Source organism: Melanotaenia boesemani, chromosome 1 (genome assembly GCF_017639745.1).
Source record: "Melanotaenia boesemani isolate fMelBoe1 chromosome 1, fMelBoe1.pri, whole genome shotgun sequence".
Taxonomy (NCBI): domain Eukaryota; kingdom Metazoa; phylum Chordata; class Actinopteri; order Atheriniformes; family Melanotaeniidae; genus Melanotaenia; species Melanotaenia boesemani.
In genome coordinates, this window is record NC_055682.1 from 10,667,417 (window position 1) to 10,693,402 (window position 25,986).

The 25,986-nt window shown below is 36.8% G+C and overlaps 2 protein-coding genes across 2 annotated transcripts in view; one reads left to right on the forward strand and one right to left on the reverse strand.

Annotated features, from left to right (window-relative positions):
• Nucleotides 1-10,124, reverse strand: part of tspan4a (tetraspanin 4a) — a 185,236-nt gene extending 175,112 nt beyond the window's left edge. The window contains exon 1 of the mRNA XM_041986311.1: nt 10,003-10,124. The gene's annotated coding sequence lies outside the window, so the exon portion shown is untranslated. The remainder of the gene's footprint in view (nt 1-10,002) is intronic.
• Nucleotides 10,125-14,579: 4,455 nt separating this feature from the next.
• Nucleotides 14,580-25,951, forward strand: taldo1 (transaldolase 1). The gene is made up of 8 exons (XM_041986280.1): nt 14,580-14,765; nt 18,259-18,382; nt 18,665-18,772; nt 19,353-19,484; nt 22,173-22,348; nt 22,468-22,665; nt 25,410-25,555; nt 25,637-25,951. Exons 1-8 carry the CDS (start codon nt 14,666-14,668, stop codon nt 25,667-25,669), a joined length of 1,017 nt encoding a protein of 338 aa, XP_041842214.1. The 5' UTR covers nt 14,580-14,665; the 3' UTR covers nt 25,670-25,951.
• The last annotated feature ends 35 nt before the right edge of the window (nt 25,952-25,986 follow it).

A 25,986-nucleotide genomic window follows, 5' to 3' on the forward strand; every position in this document is an offset into this window, starting at 1 on the left:
TGCAGAACAGTGGCTCAACATGTCCACAGTTGGTGATCCCTGAGACTAGTACATTACAATTATTTTAAACTTTTTAAAATTAAATTTAAAAAACTCAATATTTGAATTATTTTAGATGCAATACTTACAGACCCAATAAAAATCCTGCAAATTCCTAAATTAGCAACAGCTGTGATTTTCTTTAAAAAACAGACCCAGTAAAACCACATTGTTTACAGTGGGTCTGATCCCAGTTTAACGTGGCAAAGTCATCCATTTATGGAAACTGTTCAGTAAATTTCTCGTTCTTCTTCTGAACACATTCAATGGAGCTAATCTGATGGTACAAACATAGTAGCATGCTAACATTTATGCCACTGTGGCTCCAAGCTTAACATAAATGCTAGCATTAGCTTTCTTATTATGGCAACTAACCTCTCCAGGTATGTTTTAGGTTGAATGAAGGGGGATTTGGTGGATCCGGCATCCTGGATTTTTATACCACAGACCCAAAAGTTACAATGGCGCTACAGCAACAGCTGTATTTACAGTTGCTGCGAATGTTTTGATTGATTGTGCACAGTGTGTCTGTGTTTATGTCAGAGTTGTGTCTGGAGTAATGACAGCAGACAGGAAGCGATCAGACAGAGAGAAGAGAAAATCATGAAAAAAAAGAGTGGTCACAAGTCTCAAATCGTGAGTCCGAGTCAAGTCTCAAGTCTTTCTATTACGAGTCTAAGTCCCAGACTCAAGTCCCCATCTCTGACATTAGTCAAACCCTTCATTCTTATAAAGATTTTTGAACATGTGATTCTCCTGCAACATCACTAATGCTACAGCTTACATAAAACACAAATATTTTATAACTCAGAAAGGAAAATGTATACATTTCAAGTTTCTAGAGCTTGAAAATATAAGAATTTGATCATTTAGGAGTTATGAGCACTTGTGACAGTCAACTAATTAAAAAAGTACGTGTGACACAATTTTGAAAGATTGTTTTGCAGCCCACAAAGTTTAGTAACTTTTGAGCAATTTTAGTCTTTGTTAAATACCTACTACAGTTTTATGTTAAATCGTATCTATTTACATTGCATACGTTGACAAGTTACCCCATGTTGCAGAGAATCTAGAAGGAAGGGAAATCAACAGAAAAGGGTACAGATAGCGATATTAAAATTAAAACAAAACATTGGTGTTTTATGCCATGCAGAGCCAAAGTGAAATAAAGATTTTGTTGATAACTTTTAGTTAGCCCGTTAGAGATCGTAGAGAGTGATTTTATGCGATATTGATCCAGCAACACTGCATTTGGCTGATTTAAAGGGCAAGAAAAAGTAGCCATCATTTCTGGCTATGCAGCTTGCAGTAGAGTAGCATACAAAAGTTAAATCTTAATCAGCAGTTAATTCATGAATTATTTTGTACCTCCATTAGGTCAAAAGAAGAGAGATTTTAATTAAATTAATTATTTGTGTTGCAAAGAGAGGCTGCTGATTGTGTAATCCAGGGGTGGCCAGTGTCGGTCCTCGAGAGCCACAGTCCTGCAGGTTTTCCATGCATCCCTGCACCGACACACCTGACTCAAACTAATGAGTCGTTGTGCAAATCCTTATAGGCTATTGGATCCATTTAATTTGAGTCAGGTGTGTTGTTGCAGGGATGCATGGAAAACCTGCAGGATTGTGGCTCTTGAGGACCGACGTTGGCCACCCCTGGTGTAATCCATATCTAAAAAGAACATAAGATGAAATAGCTTTAGTATGAGTTTGAACGGCTGAGGCAAAACAAACAAAAACACAGTGAGCCTTAATCATAGTCTCTGCAGGGACTTGAAGAAAGAATTCCAAAAAGCTCCCTATTGAGCTGAAAACTACACATCTTGAACAGCTAACAAACATTTAGATTTCAAAAAGAGTCAAAGACAAATGCTTAGAGGAGCACATGCATTCTTTTAGTGAACAAAGTCTCAGATTAAATAAGCCTGGTGATAAAAAAAAAACTGTTCAGTTTTTATTCATAGGCAATTCTGTGTCAACAACTAATTCCACTTTACTTTGTATTCAATGTGGCACACTACAGGATGTCTTGGGGTTTGGACACTTTCTAAGGAGGATTGTACTTCTACAACTAGAAGACATTTTGAAGTCTTGAAAATTGATTTTCTCTCCGAGGCTATCGCATGATCAGTGTCTGGGGATCCAGCCTTTACAAAGTTAGACTAAATTTGTTTAGATCAGTAAAAACTGGCCACAAGTGGCTGCCAGAAATGAATGCAAATTAGCTTCAGCCTCCACTGAGATCTTTTCTTTATTCAGCAGGCTGCTCAATATAAAACGATGGAAAAAAAATAACATTCATATGTAATTCATTGTGTAATATACAGGAAATGTGAGGGATCCCATGTTTAAAGAATTCACCAAGCAATGCAAAATTACATGTTACATAAAGATTAGTCTGCAGTTGCACCAAAGGGAAGGCTAAATATGTGCAGCTATAGACAGAATGTAAATGCCCTCTGCTATTTTTAGCACCTCTAAAAAACAAAAGAAGTATAAACTAAAAGAAATTAGGACAGTATCTTTGTGTAGTATCTTATAGTTAACAGGGAAGGGAAAAAAGGCTTTGAATAGTCGAGGTAACATAAAATTTTGGGGAGAAAAAAAAGACACCCTGCCTTGTGTTTTTTTTTCTGTGTTAAACTGGGCGTGAGACTGGGAGTCAGCGCCACTGAAAGTGTGTGGTTATGGTTTGTGGTTTTCACTCTAACATCTCAGTGGAGTCTCAGCAAGGAGGAACACACAAAACAGACCCTTCAGAGTGTAAGAAGGCCTGCTGGTTCCTTATAGCCTGAGAGGACAGGCTGAAAAATAAACAACTTCATTGCATCAGGTGTGGGCTGTTAAGTGCAAATTATTGTCAGTGTGTTTCAAGTTGTTAAACACTGGTTTATTCCCCTCTCTCTGTGCTGAGGGTGACCTTAAACAAACTTCAAATAAAAATCTCATTATCCTCTTCAAGAAAATCACAAACTTTCCTTTTGAAGTTCTATTTTGTCAATTGAACAAACAATATATCATTTAAATTATTAGGCCTAAGTCTTACAAGTCTTGGTGGGTATATGCTTTTACCTGACAGAACCAGGCTACCAGTTTTCCTCTAACTGCAGTTTTTTATTTTGTCAGACAGCTGTTGGATGCAAGTTTACAATTAACAGACAGATTGACAGTGTTTTGATGCTTGTTTCGTCTAAATGAAAGGAAGAAAAGCATCATAACCAAAATATATCCACCACAGCCACAGCCTATTCACCCTGCTGCCATCTGGTAAGATATATCCACTGCCATTATCACCGTCTCTTTCCTCTGGCTGTGGCAGCGGTGAATCTATCTCTTACACTCTATGACAAAAGTTTCATTTCAGTTCCTTCAGTATGAATTCAAAAGTGTGCAGCCTTTAATTTTTGCGAATAAGGCCTACAGCACATCTGTTATTTTATTGTGCAATCTTGGGCTGCACAATGAAAGAAACCTACATTTTAAGCTTGAATTTTCACATCTAGTAAGATTACTTTCCTCAATGAAATACTACTTTTTTAAGGCTATGCTCATTTTTAAGAGCCAGAACACAAAAGGTAAATGAAAAATATTAAAATTGTCAGATAGTATGATTTCAAAGGTTTGTGGCTGATTAAAAACTAAATCTAAAACACTGTATTTAAATGTCTTGAGTAACTAATACATTTTGAGATGATTTCATAGACTAATTTAAAATTTGTCTCATTATTCAACAAGTTAAAATTTTACTAATTAACATGCAGATTTTTGTAGTTTATTCCAGATTAAATCTTAAATGTTCAGTTGGCCGACACAGTTAAATGTGTTGATCCTGCTATGGATGGTGTTCTGTCCAGGGTGTACGCCTCTCACCTGCTAAATGCTGGGTTAGGCTCCAGCTTCCCCGTAACCCTTAATGGATGAAACAGTCAGATAATAATGAATTATTGTTTAATCAGATTTAAAATATATTACTAAGGCGGTTTACAACTTTAATTTTTAGGTACATTGTGATGGTTCAACTAAAAGACTTTCAATTTTAACATTTGAAATGTCTATATGACACTTATTTAAATCAAGGATACAAGAAATATACAGAGGCTATCTACAAGAAGAGACAGTGTGGACTGAGGAAGCTTAGGCCATTTAGTGTTTGGAGCATCAGAGCTTTTAATGAGACGAATGCTGCTTTAGTAAAACAGCTCTGCTATGTACAACAGCTGAGTAGTTTATTTCTAAAGTCATCATCTGGCTTTTTCTTTGTGTTCAGGATGAGAAGTCCCCAAGTAGCATTGTAAGTTGTTTGTTTTCATGCTGTCAGGCACTCCTATTTTGAGACATACAACACACTTTGGACTCTCTTCATTACCCACCAGTGCTGATTACCATTACTTGACCATTACCTGTTCAAGCCTAGGGCAAGATATGCCTCATTATATTTTGTTGTCTTCTTTTTTTGTTGTTGAAATCTCTGTTGTTGATTCATCATCATTCGCCCATTGGTACTTACACAAATTTGTCCATGTTTTGCTAGCAGTGAAAAAACTATCACTTTAATTTAGACTTGCTACTATGATTGAAAATTGAATCCCCCTTTTTCTTGTCTAATACTCTGCCTGTTTGGCCTATTAATTAATTTATAGTGGCCTTATTATTCTTTGTAGTATCTCATATCTGCTGTGGTATAATCTAATGGTCCAAGGAGTTGCATCCTGTTAGGATAAAACAAAATATATTTCATTGGTTTTGCTCTACCTCTCCTTATCCTTTTTCTGTTGCATTGATATACTGCATGCCTATTTTCCATTCGTGTTATCATGCAGACTGGTCTTAGAGTAAAAAAATCTGAATCAAAAACAAGAAAAAGAAAAAACCTTTTATGTTACCTACAATTTATCCAACATGAAATACTCAGTCCCATCATTCTCAGTTTTTTCTTATGTGGAAAGCCTGAAGAACACTGCAGCACACGGACACAAGGCTGAAAATTACAAACATAAAATCTACTCAGAGAACAAAGGTAGAGAGAACCAGCTGAAACCTACCAAAAGAAAAAAATGCACTGAAAGAGAAACTGAGGGAAAATTGGGTGAGTGAATTGAGCATGGCATACATACATACACACACATACACACAAATCCACATGCACTAGTACAATGCAGCCTTGTTATAACCACCGTCTATAGAGCCAGTGTTCACGGCAATCACCCTGGGAGCAGCCACACCTAGGGAAGCCCAACGTTTGACCACAGACCTATACTTAGCACAAACAACACCAGCTGTGACTATTAAAGAAAGCAGTCGACACCTTAACTCACAAACATATATTCACTGCTTAGAACAGACTAGCTAGATGCTACAAAACAAAGTAGAAAACTGAAGAGGTAAACATTATATTAAAAAATGTTACAGATAGCAGCTTTGCTCAGTATTTGCAAGCTAAATGTAAACAACAGGCAGCTGCTAACTGTCCAGAGCCATCAGTTTATCATCGGTTCAGCAACACTGGAGCTGATGACACATGGGAGGACATGGAGGAAGGAAGCTGCCTCTCTCTCTCTCTCTCTCTCCACGATCTGCCCATCCTGGAATGTGTCAAGGCTGCTTCTGACTGTCACTCTGAGCTGCAGAGATTTCATCAGCTGTAGTCATTAGATTATATATAGAACAACGGAACAAGGGTTTATTTCTAAAGGGAAAATTTGCTCCCTGTTTATATTCAGTGCAGTTGAGGTGTAAATAACTTCTTTGAAGTGTGGATATTTATTCCAAAATTCTTCCTACTTTTGTTTTTCATATCCAAGCTGCAGCTGACAGTTACTTCATTTGCAACATTCTTCTGTTAATTGATACTAATTGTGTCTGAATTTAAAAATAGAAATAAAATTGAGAAATTTACACCAAAAGTAAAAATTATTCAGGCAAATGCTCAAGAGCAACCACAAACCTCATCCTGCACAGCAGATGAATTATCAGCCAGCCAGAGCACATCCATGTAAAATAGTAATTTAATTAGCAATGAAACAAAAATCATTAATTGAGCTTCATGATGGGCTGCAGCCAAGGGGATTTCTTGGATCATCAGTTAAATTGAAAATTATTCTCTCTGAGGTAGTTGTCTTTATTTAAGTAAAAAGCACTGGTGCCATGACTTTTACTGCGATGACAGACTTTAAATTGAATCCCAACAGATTACATAAAGCTATTCCATTAATTATGCTAAAAGAAAAAGGACAGCTCTGTTTAAAAAACTACTACTGAATAATTTTATTTTATTAGTCTAAAGGTTCAAATTATATCATGATTGACTTACTTGATCCGTCAGGTTTTGTTATTTTTTAATGATAAACTATAGTCGAGCCCTTTTCGTGTATGTATTTGAACATGTAAGAGAATCAAACTTGCAACCAAAAACGGGGGTATTATATGTTTTTATTACATGTATACCCGCATTTGTAAGAAAACTGGCAATAACACTTAATAACTATTTGTAATTTGGTCCATAAACACCAAAACAAAAAAAAACTATGTAAACAGTGATTTATGCTAGAGGTGTGGAGCTCCCAGTGCTCATCATTTTCATGTTTTTTGGCCTGTCAGGTTTTCCATCATTATTGGAGTAAAATACGTGCGCTTATTCAGAATACATGGGGAATAATGTGTTGGAAACCTAGAATAGTAAAGAAAGGAAGCTACTATATATTCTTCTGGCAGCGAGTAAGAAGGCTGTCACCAGGAGGTGGCTTACAACTGAAGCACCAACAGTGAAGGACTGGATCAACATCTTCCACAGAATCGTTGTCATGGAGAGAATTTCATTCTCAATAAAACTGAAACTGCACAGATTTTACAGAACATGGACAAAATGGACAGAACATGTGAAACCTGATAGGTCATATTTCACATGAAACATTTTGGTTCTTGAGACACTTGAACTGCTCTGTGTGAACACATAATGGAAATGATCCAATAATACAGATTTAAATAGCAAAACCAAGGGGATTTCTTGAATCATGAGTTAAACTGAAAATTAAATAAGATTCAGGTATTATCTGTAAAGAACAGGGATCTATCAGTCATAGTGTCAAAGATGAACTTCACAGCTTGTCAAGCTTGTACAAAGGAGATTGCTTAAAACCACAAAAAACAGTCATTGTTCTGACTGGAAAAGGTTACAACTCTCATTTTAAAGGGTTTGGACTTCTCATCACTACAGTCAGAGTACCAATAGAAGACATTCAAGACCACATTCTCCCGTTATTTTCTCTAGGAGTGGTCAACCAGCAAAGTTTACTCCAAGACTCGTAATTAACCTTGAGGGCACAAAAGAATATGTGTTTATTTCTAAGCAACTAAAGTTCACTTTTATAGGCTAATATTGATGAGTATGAGTCCACCATCAGGACAATGCTGAACAACAGGGGTGCAACTGGGCTGAGGAGCAACAATAAAAGCCACTTCTCTTCAGCAAAAACAATTGCAACCGTTGCAGTTTGCAAAATATCATGTGTTTTGTGTTCAAATAAGCACAAATGTGCTTCTAATTAGAAAGATTGTTTCCTTTACAGTAAGTAAAACATTGCATTTCAGCTCAGGAGTTTTTTCCCAGGGGTAAAACAAAGTGGTTGTAGTATCATGGTTTGGACATCACAGATGGAACAATGAATTCTAAATTATAAAAGTAAACTCTGGGGGAAAATGTCAGGTCATCGGTCTATGAATTATGTCTCAGGAGAAAGTGGGTCATGAACCAAGACCCAAAGCAAGGAAGTTAATGTTTTGGAAAGTTCTGGAATAGAAATGTGAAAGGCCCCCTGGAGAACAGTTCTTATTAGAAAACGCACAAACATTCAAGAGTTAAAGCTGTTTGGGCCGAGAAATTGACTAAAATTTCTTCAGGCTGATTTACAGCCAGAACTGTTTAGCTGCAGTTATTTGTGCACAGGAGGATGAGAGCAAACGTCCACGTATGCTTTTCAGTCAGTAACACAAATCATTTTTCACTAATAAATAAATGACATATATGAAGTCAAATAATTTATCAGCCTTGCTGGAATATTGGATTATTTTTAGGTCATGTTTATGCAAAAATATATTAATAAAAATAAATAAATAAAACTTTCTTTTTAGACTGAGTTAATATGGCACCAAGCAAACAGGCCATATCTACAGAAAGAGAGCCAGAACCTGTTACCTCCTTATACAATGAGATTTTAGACACATGTATCTTCGGTCCTAACATGAGTTTCTTCTTCTTCTTTTTTTTTTTTTTTTTTTTTTTCTGCTTGTGTGTGTTGGGGGGTTGGATATATTAAATGTTTATGAGAAAAATCGAGTTTGAAAGACACCCTACTGCGCTCATGAGGATGTGCTCATTGTCAGTGATACAGAGCAGATTACAGGGAAAGCATCTACAAAACACTTTTTGACTGTTGAAGTACTTTCTCAGCTATTTTCCTTCAATAAGAAAAAGAGATGAGTAAACTTACTCCCATCATAATCTCATGTTCATATTTATCTCATTTACTGTATGCCTTTATCTCAAACCCCTTTCAAGCTGCAGCCTTTTGAATTCTTGATATCTAAACATGAAATTAGTTTTACTGCTATGATTTAGAAATAACTTAAGATACACCAGAGAGTATATTGTTTTATAATTCAACAACACCATTGAATGCAGCTTAAGCATCAACGCCTCTCTGAGCAGGTTGAACCTCCAAACAAAGCTCCGACCTTTGTCTGCATACTGCAATAAAATGGAGACTAACTGTATGTCAAAATATATGAATTGCAGAGGAAAAATTTGGACAGCACTTCTAAGGTAAAAGAAATGTCTAAGACAGCTAAATGGAGCCATTACTGTTTACATGTGCTCAAAACAGCAGCTGCTTACAAAATGTGATACTTTCTTGCTGACAAACAGAATGCTGCTTGTTATTCAAACGTTGTTCTAGTTGCATTGCATTCAGATCTATTGTGGCTTCTGTCAGTACACATAAAATGGTTTTTCTAACTCCATGAAAATATATTTCTTCATGTGTGACTATTGAGAATCAGCACAAAATGTAAAATCGTTTCCTTTGATTCAGGAAGACGAATGCCAGCACATCTTTTTTAAGTGCGAATGGTTTTGGACAGCTGAGAATTTTTTCAGCTTTTGAGTGAAACAAATGCAACAAAAACAAAAATGAAGTATATCACAAGCCTACAATTTGTTCTGGGAATTCAGTGCCCTGAATATCTCCTATTCTAGGGCCCTTTTTCTTTTTTTATCCAGCCTTACTGCATTTAATAAAGTTGCCATTATTCTTTAATGTAGCACATGTAATATGGAACAGCTTCATATAACCTCTGCTAACCTAACATAAGGGCACATTGTATAGCGGCACATTCCTTTACTCTCTGCCAGCCAGCCTTGGCTTTGGGCAGTCAGTGAGGCCTTAAGTTCCTGTAACCCCTGAAGAAGAAAAAAAAGAGAAGAAAAACTGATGGGAGGGGATATCTTGTGGAATGGTTGGTATTCTGCTATGTTGTTCTTCTCCACAAGTTTATTTCTGTCTGTTTCAACGAGGTCCAGGAAAACATTCCTCAGCCAATCAGAGGGCTCCATTCTCACACATCATCTCATTTCCACAATCACAACACACAGATAAAACGATGAGATTGTATGGGCAACTACCTAAAAACAACAGAACAGCGTTAAGGAGGGATTTTCATTTGTGACACTGAACACTGAGCTTAAATATGATTGATGTAATCCTGCCCTTCATAGTTTAAGGATGTAGTTTATCCCTTCTATTTAGACAAACTCCACTCACAAAAGCTCACAATTTATCAAAGTTGAAACATCAAAGCAAAGTCTCTGATATGTGTCAGGATTACATGATAATAAAGTGGAAGTGGAAGAAGCAAAGAGAAGTCAAACGAGAGCTTGACAGGTGTAAAAAGAAAAGTGGAAATGACTTACCACTGTCTTATCAGACACTCTGCACTCACTCCGTGCTGTCCCTCTTCTTCACTCAGTGTATAACAAAACTTCTGAAGTTGGTCCTTTCCACAGACTCCCTCCTTCTCTGCTCCCTCTCTCTCTCAACATGGACGCACATGTGGCTGTCACAGACTGGCCAACAGAAAAATAGTGACATCTAGTGAGTAGAAAAGCTACAGCACAGGGCAAAAAAGAAAAGAAAATCATCTATAGAGCTGTGGGCCTCCTATTTCCAAAACTAATTTTGAGGCTAATTTGCTGTGATTCTGGAGGTGAGTTGAAAGCAGCATCTGATGAATATAAATGGCTTCATACAAAGCCATTTCTAAACGAGTTGGGACTCTGTGTAAATGTAAACAATGCAATGATTCGCAAGTCATTAAAACTCTCAACTTAATTGAAAATGATAATTGGGACAGAGGGTATGTTTGCCAGTATGTTGCATGACTGTGTGCTTTATTGTCTGATATTACTCTTTCGCTATTTAACAGTTTTGGTGCTTCATTTCTTCTGTTTTTTTTTTTTTTGTTTTGTTTTGTTTTGTTTTTTGTTTGTTTTTTTTTAATCCCCAAAATAATAAAAGGTCCATACTGCAGCCAGGCAGTTCAGCATCCATCCACTGCAGATCCATGTTACTGTGATGGCCTGTGATGGTTTGGTTATGTCTTGCTGAAATAAGCCTGGAAAGACTTCTGCATGGCAGCAAGCTGCCCATGCCATGTGTACTAATGTACCTAAATAATAATCATCAGTTCCAACCTGATGATAGGCTGGATGGTTGCTTTGTGCTTTAGCTCACAGAATGTGTGTCCATAGTTTCCTAAAATGATTTTGTCATTCTATAGGACATTTTTCATCGTCCCCTTAATGAATCTTCAATGGACTTGGACCCAGAGAATGCAGCAGTGTTTAAGTTTTTTCTTTGCATGGTAAAGTTTTAACTAGCATTTGTGGATAAAGCAGCAAACTGTAGTAATTTATTATTTCCAGAAGCCATTTAGAGCTACTGCAGTGATTTCTGCAGTTTGTTCTTAATGCAATGCTGCCAGAGGGCCTGGAGATCATTATAGTTAAATATTGGTTTTCAGCCATGTCCTGGACTTGCAAAGGTTTCTTATTTGAGTAAAAAACAATCTGATTTAATCAGCTTTATTCATTTAGTGCCAATTAACATTAAAGTCTTCTCAAGTTACTTTTCAATCCCCAAACCTGAATACACATGGGGTGGCAAGCAATAGTAGAAAGGAAAAAAACTTTCTTTTAACAGGAAGGAAAACCTCCAGCAGATCTATGCTCAGGAAAAGCAGCCATCTGCCTTGAACAGTCTGAGACAGAGAGGACAGAAGGGTCAACAAACACCATAACTCTAAGCCAGGTATACTTGCTAAGAAAGAAAAGGAGAAACACAAACTAATGACAACAACATCGTCATATATTTATACTTGGAGAACAAAGAGCAAAGAGTAAAAAGTGCAAGATCCTCAGTGCTTAACATGTTTTATATATTAGCTGTGACAACTGGCAACTCTTGTCAGGGTGTTGTGGAGTAGGGTGTTCATTATTGTGCACTGTAAGCGGGCAGTTTGCTCCTTATCAGCTACTCCACCACCCTTCTGAAAGAGTCCAGTCCCCTGCCTAGCACTGAAGTGACTTTTTTATACCACTTTGCTGAGACATCTGCACTCTATGTCCATATGAAGCCACTTGCAATGACAGCATGAATAAACACATGCAGCTTGCCAATGCAGACACTGAAGGCAGGTTTAGGCAAGGTAGATTTATTTGTATAGCACATTTATGTACAAGGCAATTCGATGTTTTACATAAAACATTAAAAGCATTACAGAGAGGTGCAGAGGAAGCTTTAAAAAGCTCCACTGGTCGCCCCATATTGGGCATCAGTATGAGACAGAAAGATTCCAATGCAGCAGGACTTTTTCCACCTGAAAGCTAAAGAGGTTCTGAAGAGAGACTGCTCAAGCCATGGACACACTCCACCTGGATCTACAGCTTTCCCTGGCTAAAGTCTCCTGAGCTGAGTTCCCACTTCTTCTGTTGTTAGGGACAGGGGGAGTTGCTCAGGTAGGGATGGCAACAGTTGTAATGTTGGTGCAAGATTGAAAGGTCCAATAAAATCCTAAGTATTATTCAGATATATGGATTAAGCCTGTGCTTCTCAGCTTCTGGCTCTCTTTTTTTCTTTTTTTTTTTTAATTAATAAATATAGTGGACTTTTTTTATCACAAGTTTTCTACTAAACTAACAAATGGTATTTAATTTATGTAAACTAATTCCACCTTAGAATCATTTGGTAGTTGCATACTTATGTAGTACCATACTTATATAGAACATTTTCAGTTTCTTCAGACTTGCATGCAACTGTTGGCAAATAAAATGGCTCTGCTATTGCACATTCTTCCCGTTACTCTGTAATATAAATGTAGTGCAATATGTGCACTGCAGCACTTCCACAGAAATGACTCTGACACTTCACATAGCTAATTTTATAGTCCAAGAGTTGAATGTGTGGAAGAAAGTAAGAAAACAGATTGTTGGAAAGAAAGAGGAATATGTGTGATTTATGCATTCCTTAAATAATCTGAGTGATTGTACTGTAGAGCTAACATACAAAACCTAGAAAATAAACAGGTCTACAAACTTTGCTTAGCAAACAGGCATATCAGACATAATAAAGAACTGTAATGATGCTTTTATTTTTTTTACTTTAACATAAAATCATAACTCTTCTGATGAATGTTTTTGTTTATTTATAACTTTAAGGTGGATGTTTATCTACAGATAATCACTACTTTTTATTTATTATTTCTTTTTGGGCCTGTGCTATCATTTATCAGTGTGCCACACATTAGCTGTGATATTAAACATTAATATGTCTATAAAGGAGTCCTATAAAGTACATGACAGTATCATTGTGCTGTTAAACCCTGGGGGATGATCTATTGCCTTTGAATTCAGGCACATTTGCTGAAAAGCAAGAAAAGAGATCATGCTGACAGTAATGGTTTCTGAAATAAACATTGTTCCCACAGTGGTAGTAGGGGACTAGAGGGCTCTTACCAAGAACCAGTGTTCATGTACTGTTAAAGACATAATCAAACAATCAAAATCAAGTTAAGTAAAAATCTAACATCTAAATACTGCCTAGATGACTTTCATTTTTTATGATTAAATATTTAGAATATTACATTTTCAATGCAACATGCTGTGATTAATGGATTAATTTAAATGATTTTGCAGAGCAGGTAAAAAGTGAATCCTTTCAAGTTAGTTACCCAGTACTAATTTTCATTTTCAAAGATCATCAGGATTCATTAACATGTCTGAACCAAAGGTTACACTTTACTTGTGATCTATGATAGTACAGTCTCTATAATGTTATTGGTTGTATATAACAGCTGTATACTTCTCTAGTGTGTTTTTCGTTTTCTTTGACCGGGTAATTGAAGACCTTTTGTATTTTTCCACCAGAATTATATTTCCCATATTGTCAAGGTTTGGTTCAAACTTGCCCAAACAAATGGCTAAGGAGGTTACAGAAAAGGGGAGTTGTTTTTGTTTAAAGTCAGTCACTTTTCATGATTCAGTTCTGATTGTATCGAGGCATTCATCATGTGTGGGTTGACTGGATGTATCCAAGGTATCCAAAGTATGCATAAAGGACCATTCTACTGCTTGTTGTTTGTTTGTTTTGTTTTGTTTTGTTTTTTTTGTTTTGTTGTTGTTGTTTTGTTTTTTTTTTGGGGGGGGGGGGCTCTTAGACTCTTCAGATATGGACTGAATTATTCTTCAGATATGGATTGAATTATTCTACATAGTGTAGATTCTCTAAAGCACTGTTTTTTACTTGAATCTTTCATTGTATTTGTAAAAATACAAAACTTGACATTTTCTAGATGTTTTACCATCCTAAACACTGGCAATGAGGTCCATTTCAGTCTTCATGTGCATTATGATTTCCTCTTACTAAAGATAAAAATAAATACTGTCAAGATTAATATGACAAAAATACAAAACAAAGTGTTTTACTTTGTCATTTTAAATGTTACTATTGTTATTGCTGATTATATTTTATCTCTCTTTTTGTGAGAGGCAAAAGATCCTGATGCAATAGACAGAAATTAAGAAATTAGGCCTTCTATAAACCTTTAAATAAATAAATGGTAAAACACTTGGGTTTTTTGTTTGTTTGTTAGTTTTGTTTTTTGTTTTTGTTGTTTGTTTGTTTGGTTGGTTGGTTGGTTGGTTGGTTGGTTGGTTGGTTGGTTGGTTGGTTGGTGTTGTTGTTTGTTTTGTTTTGTTTTTTTTTACATGCAACTGTGTTATAATCCAGTTCAGACGTGACAACTGCACTGCATTTTACAAGATATATGTGTCTGTTTCTCTTATTTAAAAGAAATTTTATTTGCCAGGAAAAATAGACATGTTTTATATACGCAGTGTTAAAATAAATTATATTAAAGTGTTCATTTGAAATGTTATACTTCACTTTTTGCTTCCTGGAACTGTTGTTTGCGCGATCTCGGTGACTTCTTCCTAGTCTCATGCGCGCTCTCGTCTCTCTGACATTCCGTCTGCGCTCACGTGTTTTGTCTGTATAAAAGGGTCCCAGCCTGCGCTCATCATGTCTAGTGTGTCTCCAGACAAACGGCGAAAGATGGAGTCAGCGCTAAACCAGCTGAAGAAGTTCACTGTGGTAGTGGCAGACACGGGCGATTTTAACGGTAAAACCTACAGCTACCACATGCTAATGTTAGCTGGTTAGCATGCTAAGTAACTGTCCAGGAAGGATTCAGCTTTCAATGGGACTGACCCCCAGGTCGATAACACTCAGTGGGTGTGAGCATTAATTTGCCCCTGGCTAGGCAGGCCGACTGATATTAGCTTTGTGAATATCAACTTAACTAGCGCATGCGAAACTATGCTAGTTTACTGATAAATGACTAAAGTTGGTAGATTGATTACTTGTTATTAACGTTAGCTAACATTTATCTTAGCCGCTTAAGCTAACGGCGCTAGCTAAAATGATGTCTATGCTTATTCCGTTAAACGTAAAATTGTTAAATAATATAATGCTTCCTACAGGGTTTTACAGATATTTACATATATTCAAGAGTTTTATGTGCGAAATTTGAGACAACATAGTGACTAAACAATGATGAAGATGATGTTATAAACTATATTGCATTTAATATTAATATGCAACAGGAGGTATATCATTCCAAGTTCCGCCTTCCTTCTTTTTCATTTCTTTCACAATGGAAAAGGTTGTATTTGACCGGTGAGAATGAGGAACTGTGCGCAATAATCCAACTGCATGGTGATGCAAACCAGCTAGTTCCTTGTGCACAACCTGCAAACTCAGGATGACATGACAGAACTGGTTTTTAACAATGGAAAACTGATTGAGTTACCCTGCCCACTCAGCAAGGCCAGAGTGTCTGCTTAGGCAGTTAACTAACTACTCTCTCGTTTCACTGCTAATTTCGTTTTCTGTAGTTTTGAAGCACGTCTTGATGCAGTTTTCATAGAAAAGTGCCACAATAACTCAAACTGCAAAAACAAAAATAAATTAAAAAAAAAAATAAAAGAGAGAAAGAAAATGGACTATTAGAAAATAAGTGACAGTGCTGATAAGGATGTTTTAAGTAAGTGGCAGTAAAATAAGACTGATCAAATTAATATACTGTAAACTAAAGTCAGATTATGTGTTCATTTTAAAAACGAATTTCACAAAGTCCTATATTTTTAAAATGATATGGTTAAGACAAAATCATAATGGTAAAGAAAACACTACCCTGCACAAAGTAAACAAAGAACAAGACAGACTGGTATATAAGTTTTTAGACTCATTATTTTGAGGTCAGCTTTGTCTTATTCAAATGCAAGAAAATTCATGTCTAAACTAGTGGGGCAAACTATGGCTGCAACTAACACTAATTTTTAGTCATTAATTTTTAAACAAATATGTTTTGGTTCGTAAACAAACAGAAAACCTTAGTTTTAATTATCCTGAAAGGTTACACAATTTCTTGTTTATAATTTAAAAACATAGAAACTCATTGGAGCTATAGAGAAAGCTAAAAGTATAAACAGTAAAAATAACATCATAGAATGACAAGTGTGGATCATTTGGCAGTTTGCAACCCATCAGTTCAGCACTGCAAGAGTGCAAAGAATTGTAGAAAATATTTTCTTACATCAGTAGCATCATTTTAAACTTTTTTTTTAATAGGTACTGCTTATAGCATTGTTGATTAAAAAAAAATCTGAGTTAAAAGAACAGTTTGTCATGATTTACATTATCTTGTTATTTAAAAAACAATGACTGTTTTGGTTAATATAATCTGGGGTTTTTTACATTAATGTTGCAAACTCTCAGGTTTTCACCTGTTGGATATTTAGACCTTCACATCAAGCTGCAACATGTCTGTTTCACACAGAAACCTTATGAAACATGGTGTTAACACCACATGATTTCTTCATTTAAGTGGGGCAAGAGGAGCTTGTGGGGATATTGTGAAAGTGAGTGGAGGGGGCTGAGCAGGGACCTTTTACTTTACCATTTGGTCTGCTCAGGTATTGATGGTTTAGGTAGGATACCCTCCTTTAGATACCATGTCAGTGTGACTTTTGACACAGTATTTGGGCTCAAACCAACATCACAGGTATGTTGAGGGTGAAGGGTTGAGTCATGGGATTTTTTTTTTCTATAATGCAGAAAAAAAATGTTAAAAAATGTTAAAAGATTATATTATGATCTCTATGATCTTTCCAACATCTCAGTGCATCAAAGAACAATTTTTGTAGAGAACAGTTTTTGTTGGTAAAATCTCGTTTTAGCTCTTACTCATTGCTTTTTCTTTAAAGGAAAGAATGCCCTTAAGTTATTTTGAGGCTAATTGAATGTTTCTTCACATGCTTTACATGAACCTCAGCTGGACACCAAATCATGTGACTTTAACTGTCACATGCAACAACTTAAACCACATCACAGTCTGCCTGTTTGTGGTAACTGTCTAATGTCTGTTGTAAAGAATACCTGAAAAGTTACTTTTTAATAGCTGATTTTTCAAGAAAATTAGCATAGTTTATCATAGGTTTTAGTTACCTCATGCGTTTTATACCCATAATGATCTATGTAAAGTGTATTTTAAATAACAGTATTATTGGAGCTTGCATAAGGTTTGTATTGCCTCAGTGGGCAAACAGACAAGACCCCAGCTTCTTGGAGTGTGCTGTAATCAGCAAAGTGAGCTATGTGTGTCCAGTCCAAGCCAAACCCACTGATGTGCAAAATGATCTCGTCTTTTTGAACAGAACAGACACCAGCTTTGTTCTGAGGATCAAGCTGGCAGCACCAACTGAACTTGGCTGCTACCACCGAGGCTGCAGAGGTCCATGAAAAGGCCCTGTGATTGTGCATATAGGCTGAGAAGCTAGAATCTAGTAGTATTAACTTTAATATAATTTAAAGTGCTGCATGTTATACATAATACAATCTTTACCACCATTTGCAGATCATCAAAAGCCTAGTTATGCATACTTGCTATATTTACAGTAGAAGATGCTTTTGTTGCTCTAGCAGTTGAGGTTTATTGATCAAATATTGAAGCCTGAAAATTGCCAGCGTTGCACAAGAGTTATATAAAAATACTATCATTGATTACCCTACTTAAGTCTTTACTTGTTTGAAAATGTTAATTATATATTGAGAGAAGAAACTGATATCCAAGAGCTTCTTCACATAAGTTATTTAGAGAATGTTGCAGCAGCATATTTATACACTAGGTGGCACCATTTTCTTCCTGATAGCAGCAGTGTGTTTATTTGGTGATGTAGCTCTTTATATCAGCTTTCTTTTATGAGGTTATGTACTTACACAAAGGAAAAATGGAGTTCATCTGTAGTCTGTGATTTGGTGTAATTACACTTTAGGAATAATTTTAAATATTGTGGTTTTGTGTTTAGTCTTCACATACAGACAGTGAAACATTTCATTAGCAATTTAGTTAATAACAATATCTATACTTTTTTTTTTTTTTTTTTTTTTTTTTTTTTTTTTTTAAATCCATGACGTGGTTGGGTCTGTCAGTTCATTTTTTGGCACATGGATATTGATGTTTCTTTCCATATTGAAAGGTTTTACATTTGTAAGAAACCAGATTGTTATCATGGATATACGACTGATCTGTTTTGCTGTGTCTGTCCTTGCAGCCATCGATGAGTACAAGCCTCAAGATGCAACTACTAACCCATCTCTTATCCTGGCTGCTGCCAAGATGCCAGCCTATCAGCCCCTCTTGGACCAAGCCATTAAATATGGCATTGCCAAAGGCGGGTAAGTATTTGGGGATAATGGAGTGAAACCATGTTGGATTATACTCTCAGACAAACCTGAATGTTAGTCCGAGTAATTTACTGAAAAAAGAAAGGAAACTCTGTCACTAATTTAGAAAAATGTTAAGATTTTGAACTTTAAATGTTACTGGTCCTGTACAAAACTTGTCAAATGTCAGTTGAGACACAAGTTTAACCTGATCCGATGTATTTTTAGTATCAGTGTCTTAGTTTAACTCTGATAATGAGCTCAGATTATTTTTCTTGTCTTTTTTTTTTTAAGAACTGAAGAGGAGCAGGTAGCCAACACGATGGACAAGCTGTTTGTGAGTTTCGGACTAGAAATTCTGAAGAAGGTCCCGGGCAGAGTGTCTACAGAGGTCGATGCCAGGTTGGTGCAAACATGTCACAAGGCACTATTTCTGATAAGAAACCGTTTCATGTTTTCTCTCTTGAATTTCAACACAATATTACACAGTAGACTGAAATGACCTCTAAATGGATGCAGTTGTACTCAGTATGTTAAACTTGGAGCGGTAAACAAACATCATTATCTAGGAATAATGTTTTTCACAGTTCTATCCAGAGGGTTGGAAGGAATTCGAAGCATTTCCCTTAATCAGTCACCCACCATTACTGATCAATAATTTATGAATTTAAAAAATAAAGTCAAGAGTGTGCCTTTTCCTTTAGGAAATGAGACACAGGAATCTGAATCAGAAATATTGAATCTAGGCAAATTGGCTGCACTTAGGGTTTTATCTAGATGCAATCACAGAATTATCTGTGGTTCATTCAGTGTCTTGCTCAAAGACATGACAACACAGGGGACCAGTAATACGTTCACTGGAAACTGGAAGCAGAAATACGAACTCTCACGTTAATCTGACACAGACCTGAAGCATTTCTTGCAATGGTTTTTGAATTGAGATCAAATATTTAATTTTATTTTGTTTCTTGGTATCGTATAGATTGTCTTTTGATAAAGATGAAATGGTGGCGAAAGCCCTGAAGCTTATCGCTCTGTACGAAGAGGCGGGCATTAGCAAGGAGCGTGTACTCATCAAACTGTCCTCGACGTGGGAGGGAATTCAGGCTGGCAAGTATGTAAAATGTTCACCGTTCATGGGAACTAATAATTATACCTGGAACTTGTAATTCACCATTCACATGACGTGTCAAAAAGTTTTAAATGTTGTACCAGTATGTCCCTTGTCTTAAGAGTGCAGGTTTCATCCATGCTAGGTTGCTTATCCATAAAGTTTGAGCAGCTGTTGAGCACATCTGAAGCATTGGTGAATATCTCTCTCCCTTTCCTTTTAGTGGGGAGGCAGCAGTGACAACAGAAAGTTATCATGATTCTGTTTGACGTTAACAAGACACAGCAATACTGTTATGCTTTTATCTTTTATCTTTGTGGTTTTCTAGTTTTTAATTTCACTATGAAATGTATGATCTAATTTTCTTAATATGTTTAATAAGAAGTGCTTAAGTAATGACCAACCACACTGGATAAAATGTTGTATGTCATGTTATAAAAATGTAGCATTTACTCATCTTAATTAATGCTTAATTGGAGCTGAATTCTTAAACATCATTTGCACTTATATTTATTAACAGTACTGAGATTTTTTTTCCTCTTTTTAATGTATATTTTCAGGTGGCATTTATTGATTAAGCTCAATATGGCATGTTTAAATCTGTGTTTATAAACTGACCTGGTGATATGCAGAGAAAACGAGACAAACAGATTTTTTTGTTTGTTTGGGGTTTTTTTTTGTTCTGTTTTTTGTTTTGTTTTTTGTTTTTGTTTTTTTAGATGAACTGTCAGCATGCGTTGCTGCGTCTACTGCACTGCCTCTTTTTAGGCCCGTCTCTTTTTGAGAATGTACACCAGGACTACTGAATTCAGTCCTTAAGGGCCACAGTCCAGCAGGTTTTTTTTTTTTTTTGTGTGTGTGTGTTTTTTTTTGTTTTTTTTTTTTGTTTTTTTTTCTCCATCTTTTAGGTTTTTATAGAACTTTCAAAGGCTTGGTACATGGCAAACTTAATATATTTCACCATCCAGAAACAATTAACAATTAACTCTGGCAATAGATTTTGTGTTGTGAACATAAAGAGGGGAAGCAGCAGATACAAAAGAAAGTGGATATAATATCAACTAATATACACATCTGTATACACACACCTCTGTACATGCACTTGTGCATGCATACTTGCATACAAAAACGTAGTCCACAGGTTTTTAATGTGTCCCTGCTCTAACACACCTGACACAAATTCATTGCCTCCAACAGCCTATGAAGTTCTGCACAATGACTTATTTATTTGAGTCAGGTGTTTTGGAACAGGGGGCCACTGAAAACCTGAAAGACTATGAGCCTTGTAGGACCAAATTCAATTTGAAACCAACATACATATTTATGTACATAGTTGTAGCGGTCAGTCATACCAGTCCTTAAGAATTAGAACTTAAAACTGGCTCACAAACTAGCAGTGACACTGCTACGTAAACTGGTACGTATTCCTCCGCAGATGCAGGATATCCTGGCCTGTGGTTGGAAGATGCCTTTGCAGTTTACTCAAGTACTGTTTGTTCAGATGCTGGTGAAGCAAGGGGACCCAGCAGGTGACATTTTACCAGTGCTGGTTCTTCATCCAGGAACTAGTGCAACATATAACTCTTGTGCCTTTGACAGCTTAAATTTTTGAGAATTTGCTGCTTTCATTTATCCCATTATTGTAAACATTTGTTTTTCTCTTCAGATTTTTTATCTATATAGACATTTACAGCAGGTGAAGAATAGACAAAATTTCAGTTATGTGATTATTTTACAAGTGACTGTCAGTGACTTGTAAAAGTAACTGACTTGACAGAAAACTTTAAACCAAGTTATCTAGCTGAAAAATGTTTTAAGTGGCTTGGATACTTTACACTGAAGCGTTGAAAGTTTAATATTGAGACAAACGCATGTCCAGTGAAGTTACACCAAAGAAATGCCAACAATGCTAAAGATTACTATCAGGGCACGTTTTTATTCTAAAAATCTACATTTGTTTACGTCTACACATCCAAACAAAGCCCAACAAATCACCGCTGCCCCAGGTCTAAGGTGGAGAGGAAGGGGTGTGGAATATGCAAGGTCAAACCCCTTAAATAAGCAAAAATTACTCTATACGTCTGGTTTCACACATTCTCAACTCAGAATTATGATCTGTGAGTGGCTTCTATGACCCTAACGAAAGATGGAAAATTCTTTTTATGATATAGGCGTTCTCAGAGGGTTTTTAAATGAGATCATCTGTGGCATTCGAGGCATTCAGCATGCGTTGCTGCGGGGAGAAAGTTTAGAACCAGTTATCTATAGAACCAGTGGGTTAACATGTAGACTACAAATTATCGTCAGTCATTCCCCAATGAATAGTAAAAGAAAAATAAGAGTAGGGGGGGGGCAGATGTTGTTTACTAATAGCACTAACATAGAGAAGAATGTGGCCAGTGGTGGGAGGCCAGTTTTTTACTGATAGCTAAAGGCTTAAGGGTGCATCAGGGAGGTGAATACAGGCAAACTTTCACACCCTGATTAAATCCAAATTGAGACTGAAAGTCTAAATTCCTGCTTGATTTTTTTTTTTTTTTTTCCTCCTTCTTGGGGTGGGGGTAATCTCTTCCATTTTTATTTCTATATTGAGGAAGTTCTGCATAAAATGTAAAGTAGATGGATGCATCTTAACATGAGGATATTCTGCTTGTGATTTATTTAAAATGTTGTCCCCTCCTGTTTGTGTAGGGAGCTTGAGGAGAAGCACGGCGTGCACTGCAACATGACGCTCCTGTTCTCGTTTGCTCAGGCTGTGGCCTGTGCAGAAGCGAAGGTAACACTCATATCACCCTTCGTTGGCCGTATCCTCGACTGGTTCAAGGAGAATACAGACCGCAAAAGCTACGAGCCACATGAAGACCCAGGTGATTTGGTTGTAACAAATCAGATTAGATTCGAAAATCATTTCTAATTATGTTGTAACTTTAGATATTTCACTTTTTTTTAATTGTTTTTTTTTTTTTTTCTTTTCCTTTTTTCCTAGGTGTTGTCAGTGTGACGAAGATTTACAACTACTATAAGAAGTTTGGTTACAGCACTGTAGTGATGGGTGCCTCCTTCAGAAACGCGGGGGAAGTGAAGGCCCTGGCCGGCTGTGATCTGCTAACAATCTCCCCTGGTCTGCTGGGAGAGCTCAGCCAGGATCACAGTGCAATCACCGAAATGCTCAGTGTGGAGAAAGGTACTGCCTTTTTTCCCTTCTTGTTTCAGGGGAAACTATTTTATAAAAAGGTTGCCATATGGTTAAAGTAACATTTTAATTCCACCCATAACCAAATAAAACTAATGTACCTAAGAGGATTGATATAAAGTGCAACAAATAGTCCATATTTTTGTCAAACTAGTAAAAGATACACTAATAACTGCAGAACAAGTTCGTCTTCCAGTAGGGCTGGGTGTCATCACTAATTCCCCGAATTCATTCAATTCACAGCAGCCTATTTCGATGTGATTTTGATTAAATTCAGTATCGATTCATTTACAGCTAATTGTGTAGCAACACCTAATTTTCTTGAATATTAAAGACATTCTCAGATATTTTTATAAAATGCTGAGTCCATTTACGTAACAATCGAAGGTTGTTATCTGGGGATAATCGGATAATTTTAATCTGATCTGACGCATCTACATGAATTTCTGGAATACCATAGCAATACAATGTTTCCCCCAATTCACAGCCAGAAATGCTGTGATGGGGGGCAAAAAAACAAAAACAAACTGAGGACAGAAAAAAGTGAAACTTTTTAATGACCTGATGAAACAGTTTCATTCAGTGGAATCGATCTAAGTATTCTTAAAGTTCAGATCTCAGATAACGTGTTGATGTTAATAAAACCTACAAAGGATACTGTATCATTTAAACCCGTAATACGACTCAAAAATTCCTAGAATGACGTAAATTCAGCTTGTTTAGCTGTGCAGGTTTCCGTGAAGACCATGACGCTATTGGCGTAACACCGGAGCAGGACAAAATCTGCTGCTCACTGGAGCAAGATGCTTCCTTCTTCACCTGCCTGAGAGAATTTTGGAAACTCTCATATTTTTGGCCAATTTTCAGCTGGTTGATGTTTTTTCCAACGCGTACACTCTGTCCTCTGACGGGAATCTGTGTGTACGCTCACTGCATGGACACAAAGACCAGGCGCAGCTATGACACGCCGTCATGTAAATGACATAAATAGCATCAGACTGTTAACTTTTTGTAAACCTGTTGTAGAGGAAATGACTTGAAATGACCATATGGGATTTATTTTGAAGTACATATGTGCGTGGTGACATCACTTCCTGTTGTTCTCAATAGAGACACGTGCAGTCCTAGGTTTATCTGCTAATGTGAATGGTAATACACAGCAAAATACTTTACAGGTGATTGTAATCCACACTGGTGAATAAAAACTTCTGAATTTGACATGATCTCAGCAAGAGAAGAGGATTTTGGACGGAGACGACACGGGCAGGCAGGTGTGTGTGTGCATGTGTGTGCTAAGATCTCGCTGAGCCTCAGTAAGTCTTGCGAGAGTAGGGTCGCATTACCGGAAAAGAGGACGTATTTAAAAAAAAAAAAAAAATAAAATCTACAAGTTTTATGAATTGATATTGAATTTATTACATTTTAATAGATTTTTAAATTGGGGTGTGGTTTTTTTTTTTTTTTTTGTTTGTTTGTTTGTTTTTTTTTGTTTTGTTTTTTTTAAACCAAGCCCTATCTTTCAAACACTTATGCAGTAGTGATACTTAATGTGGTATGACCACATATTTATTTGTGTCTGTGCTTCTATCACGTTGACAAAAGTCAATGGACGGACAGTGAATGAGCACCAGTTCTTTACTCTTTACTTACAGGTCATGCCACGGATGCTTTCATGTTGCATTCTATTCCTCGTGTTTTATATTACGGTTTTATAGCTGTTTCTCTCCGATTGCAACACATTCATGTCAACAGTCTCCCCACAGTCGGCCAGCTGAGTTTCAGGGTGTCCCCGTAAAGTAAAATTATGCCTGCCATCCGCCTGTCGAAAATTATAGTGCCTATAGTCCAGGGGTGTCCAAAGTCGGTGCTCGAGGGCCGCTGTCCTGCAGGTTTTCAATGTTTCCTGCTTCAGCACACCTGACAAAAAAGAAATGTTTTGCACAATTACTCCTTCATTTGATTCAGGTGATTTTGGAGCAGGGACACATCGAAAACCTGCAGGATTGTGGCCCTCGAGGACCGGAGCTGGACACCCATGCTATAGCCGTTAGAGCTCGTCTTCTTGGAAACCGTCGTACACCTGCTGTTAACAATCCTAATCTGACATTATTTCAGCATCAGGATGAACAAGTCTTAGTGTCCTTATCAACAACCTGAGTGGGTCTTCAAGACATTTTAAATGAGCCAGAATAGGGTTGCTTATCACTGGGAGGATTTTTTGTTTTACAAGTAACTAACATTGACAGGTACAGAGGTGGAGTGTAGTCCTGGTTTTAAAACACCTGAGAAACACCCCTCCTACCATCTCAGGTGAAACCTGCTGTGGAATAAGGTCTGTTATGTAAATAGACTGAGCAGCACAAGTTCACAAATAAGAACTATAACCTCATACATCAGACAATTGTGAATAAAACACAAATAAAATAAAGAACCATACTCTGTCAGCATTTTATGTCACAAGTTTCAACATTACATAACTTATAGTTCTTCAAAAACATAACCAATGCCGTGGGCAAAAGACAACTGGGATGTTGAGGAAATGAAAAGCCTTACATACCTTGAATTATTTCAACTTGTTTTAAGGAGATAAATCGTCTCAGAACATGAGAAGGTGCTCAGAAATCCACGTTGTTCTAAGTGATTGACTGTGGTCGTGCAGCAGAGAACATAACTCCGGCCACTTCAGGCCAGTTTTGTTCTGTTTCCTCACTCACCTTAATGGTTAAATATTTCAGCCAAGGCCTGCGAACTGGACAAGGTCCACCTGGATGAGAAGGACTTCCGCTGGCAGCAAAACGAGGACCGCATGGCTGTGGAGAAACTGTCTGATGGTATCCGCAAGTTTGCCGCTGACGCCATCAAACTGGAGACCATGATCAAAGTAAGAATATTGCAAAAGTATTTTTTCTAATCATGAACAAATGATGCATAAACTAGTGACTTATTTTATTTTTCACCATAGGAGAAAATGCTCAGTGTGAAAAATGGCCAATAATGGACAGATCTGGTGTCTACAACTGCAAGGGAGCAGGTATAAGGTGCAGAGAAGGGAAGATCCAAAGCACCTGAGGGCCCACATCTCCAAATCGGACCAAACTGAAGGGACCTCCCTCCTGAATGGACACAGTTCCTCTCCTAGGCTGGACTGTTTTCTGATCAAACATAAATGATGAAAAATATTCTAGTGGATGTATTTTGTAAAGAAATGGTTTAATATTTAAAAGAAACTTGACCAGAAAAGATGAACAAGGTTGCAAAATAAATATCTAAAGCTTGACTCAGTCACCGTTGGCTCTGTTGATGATGTCATTA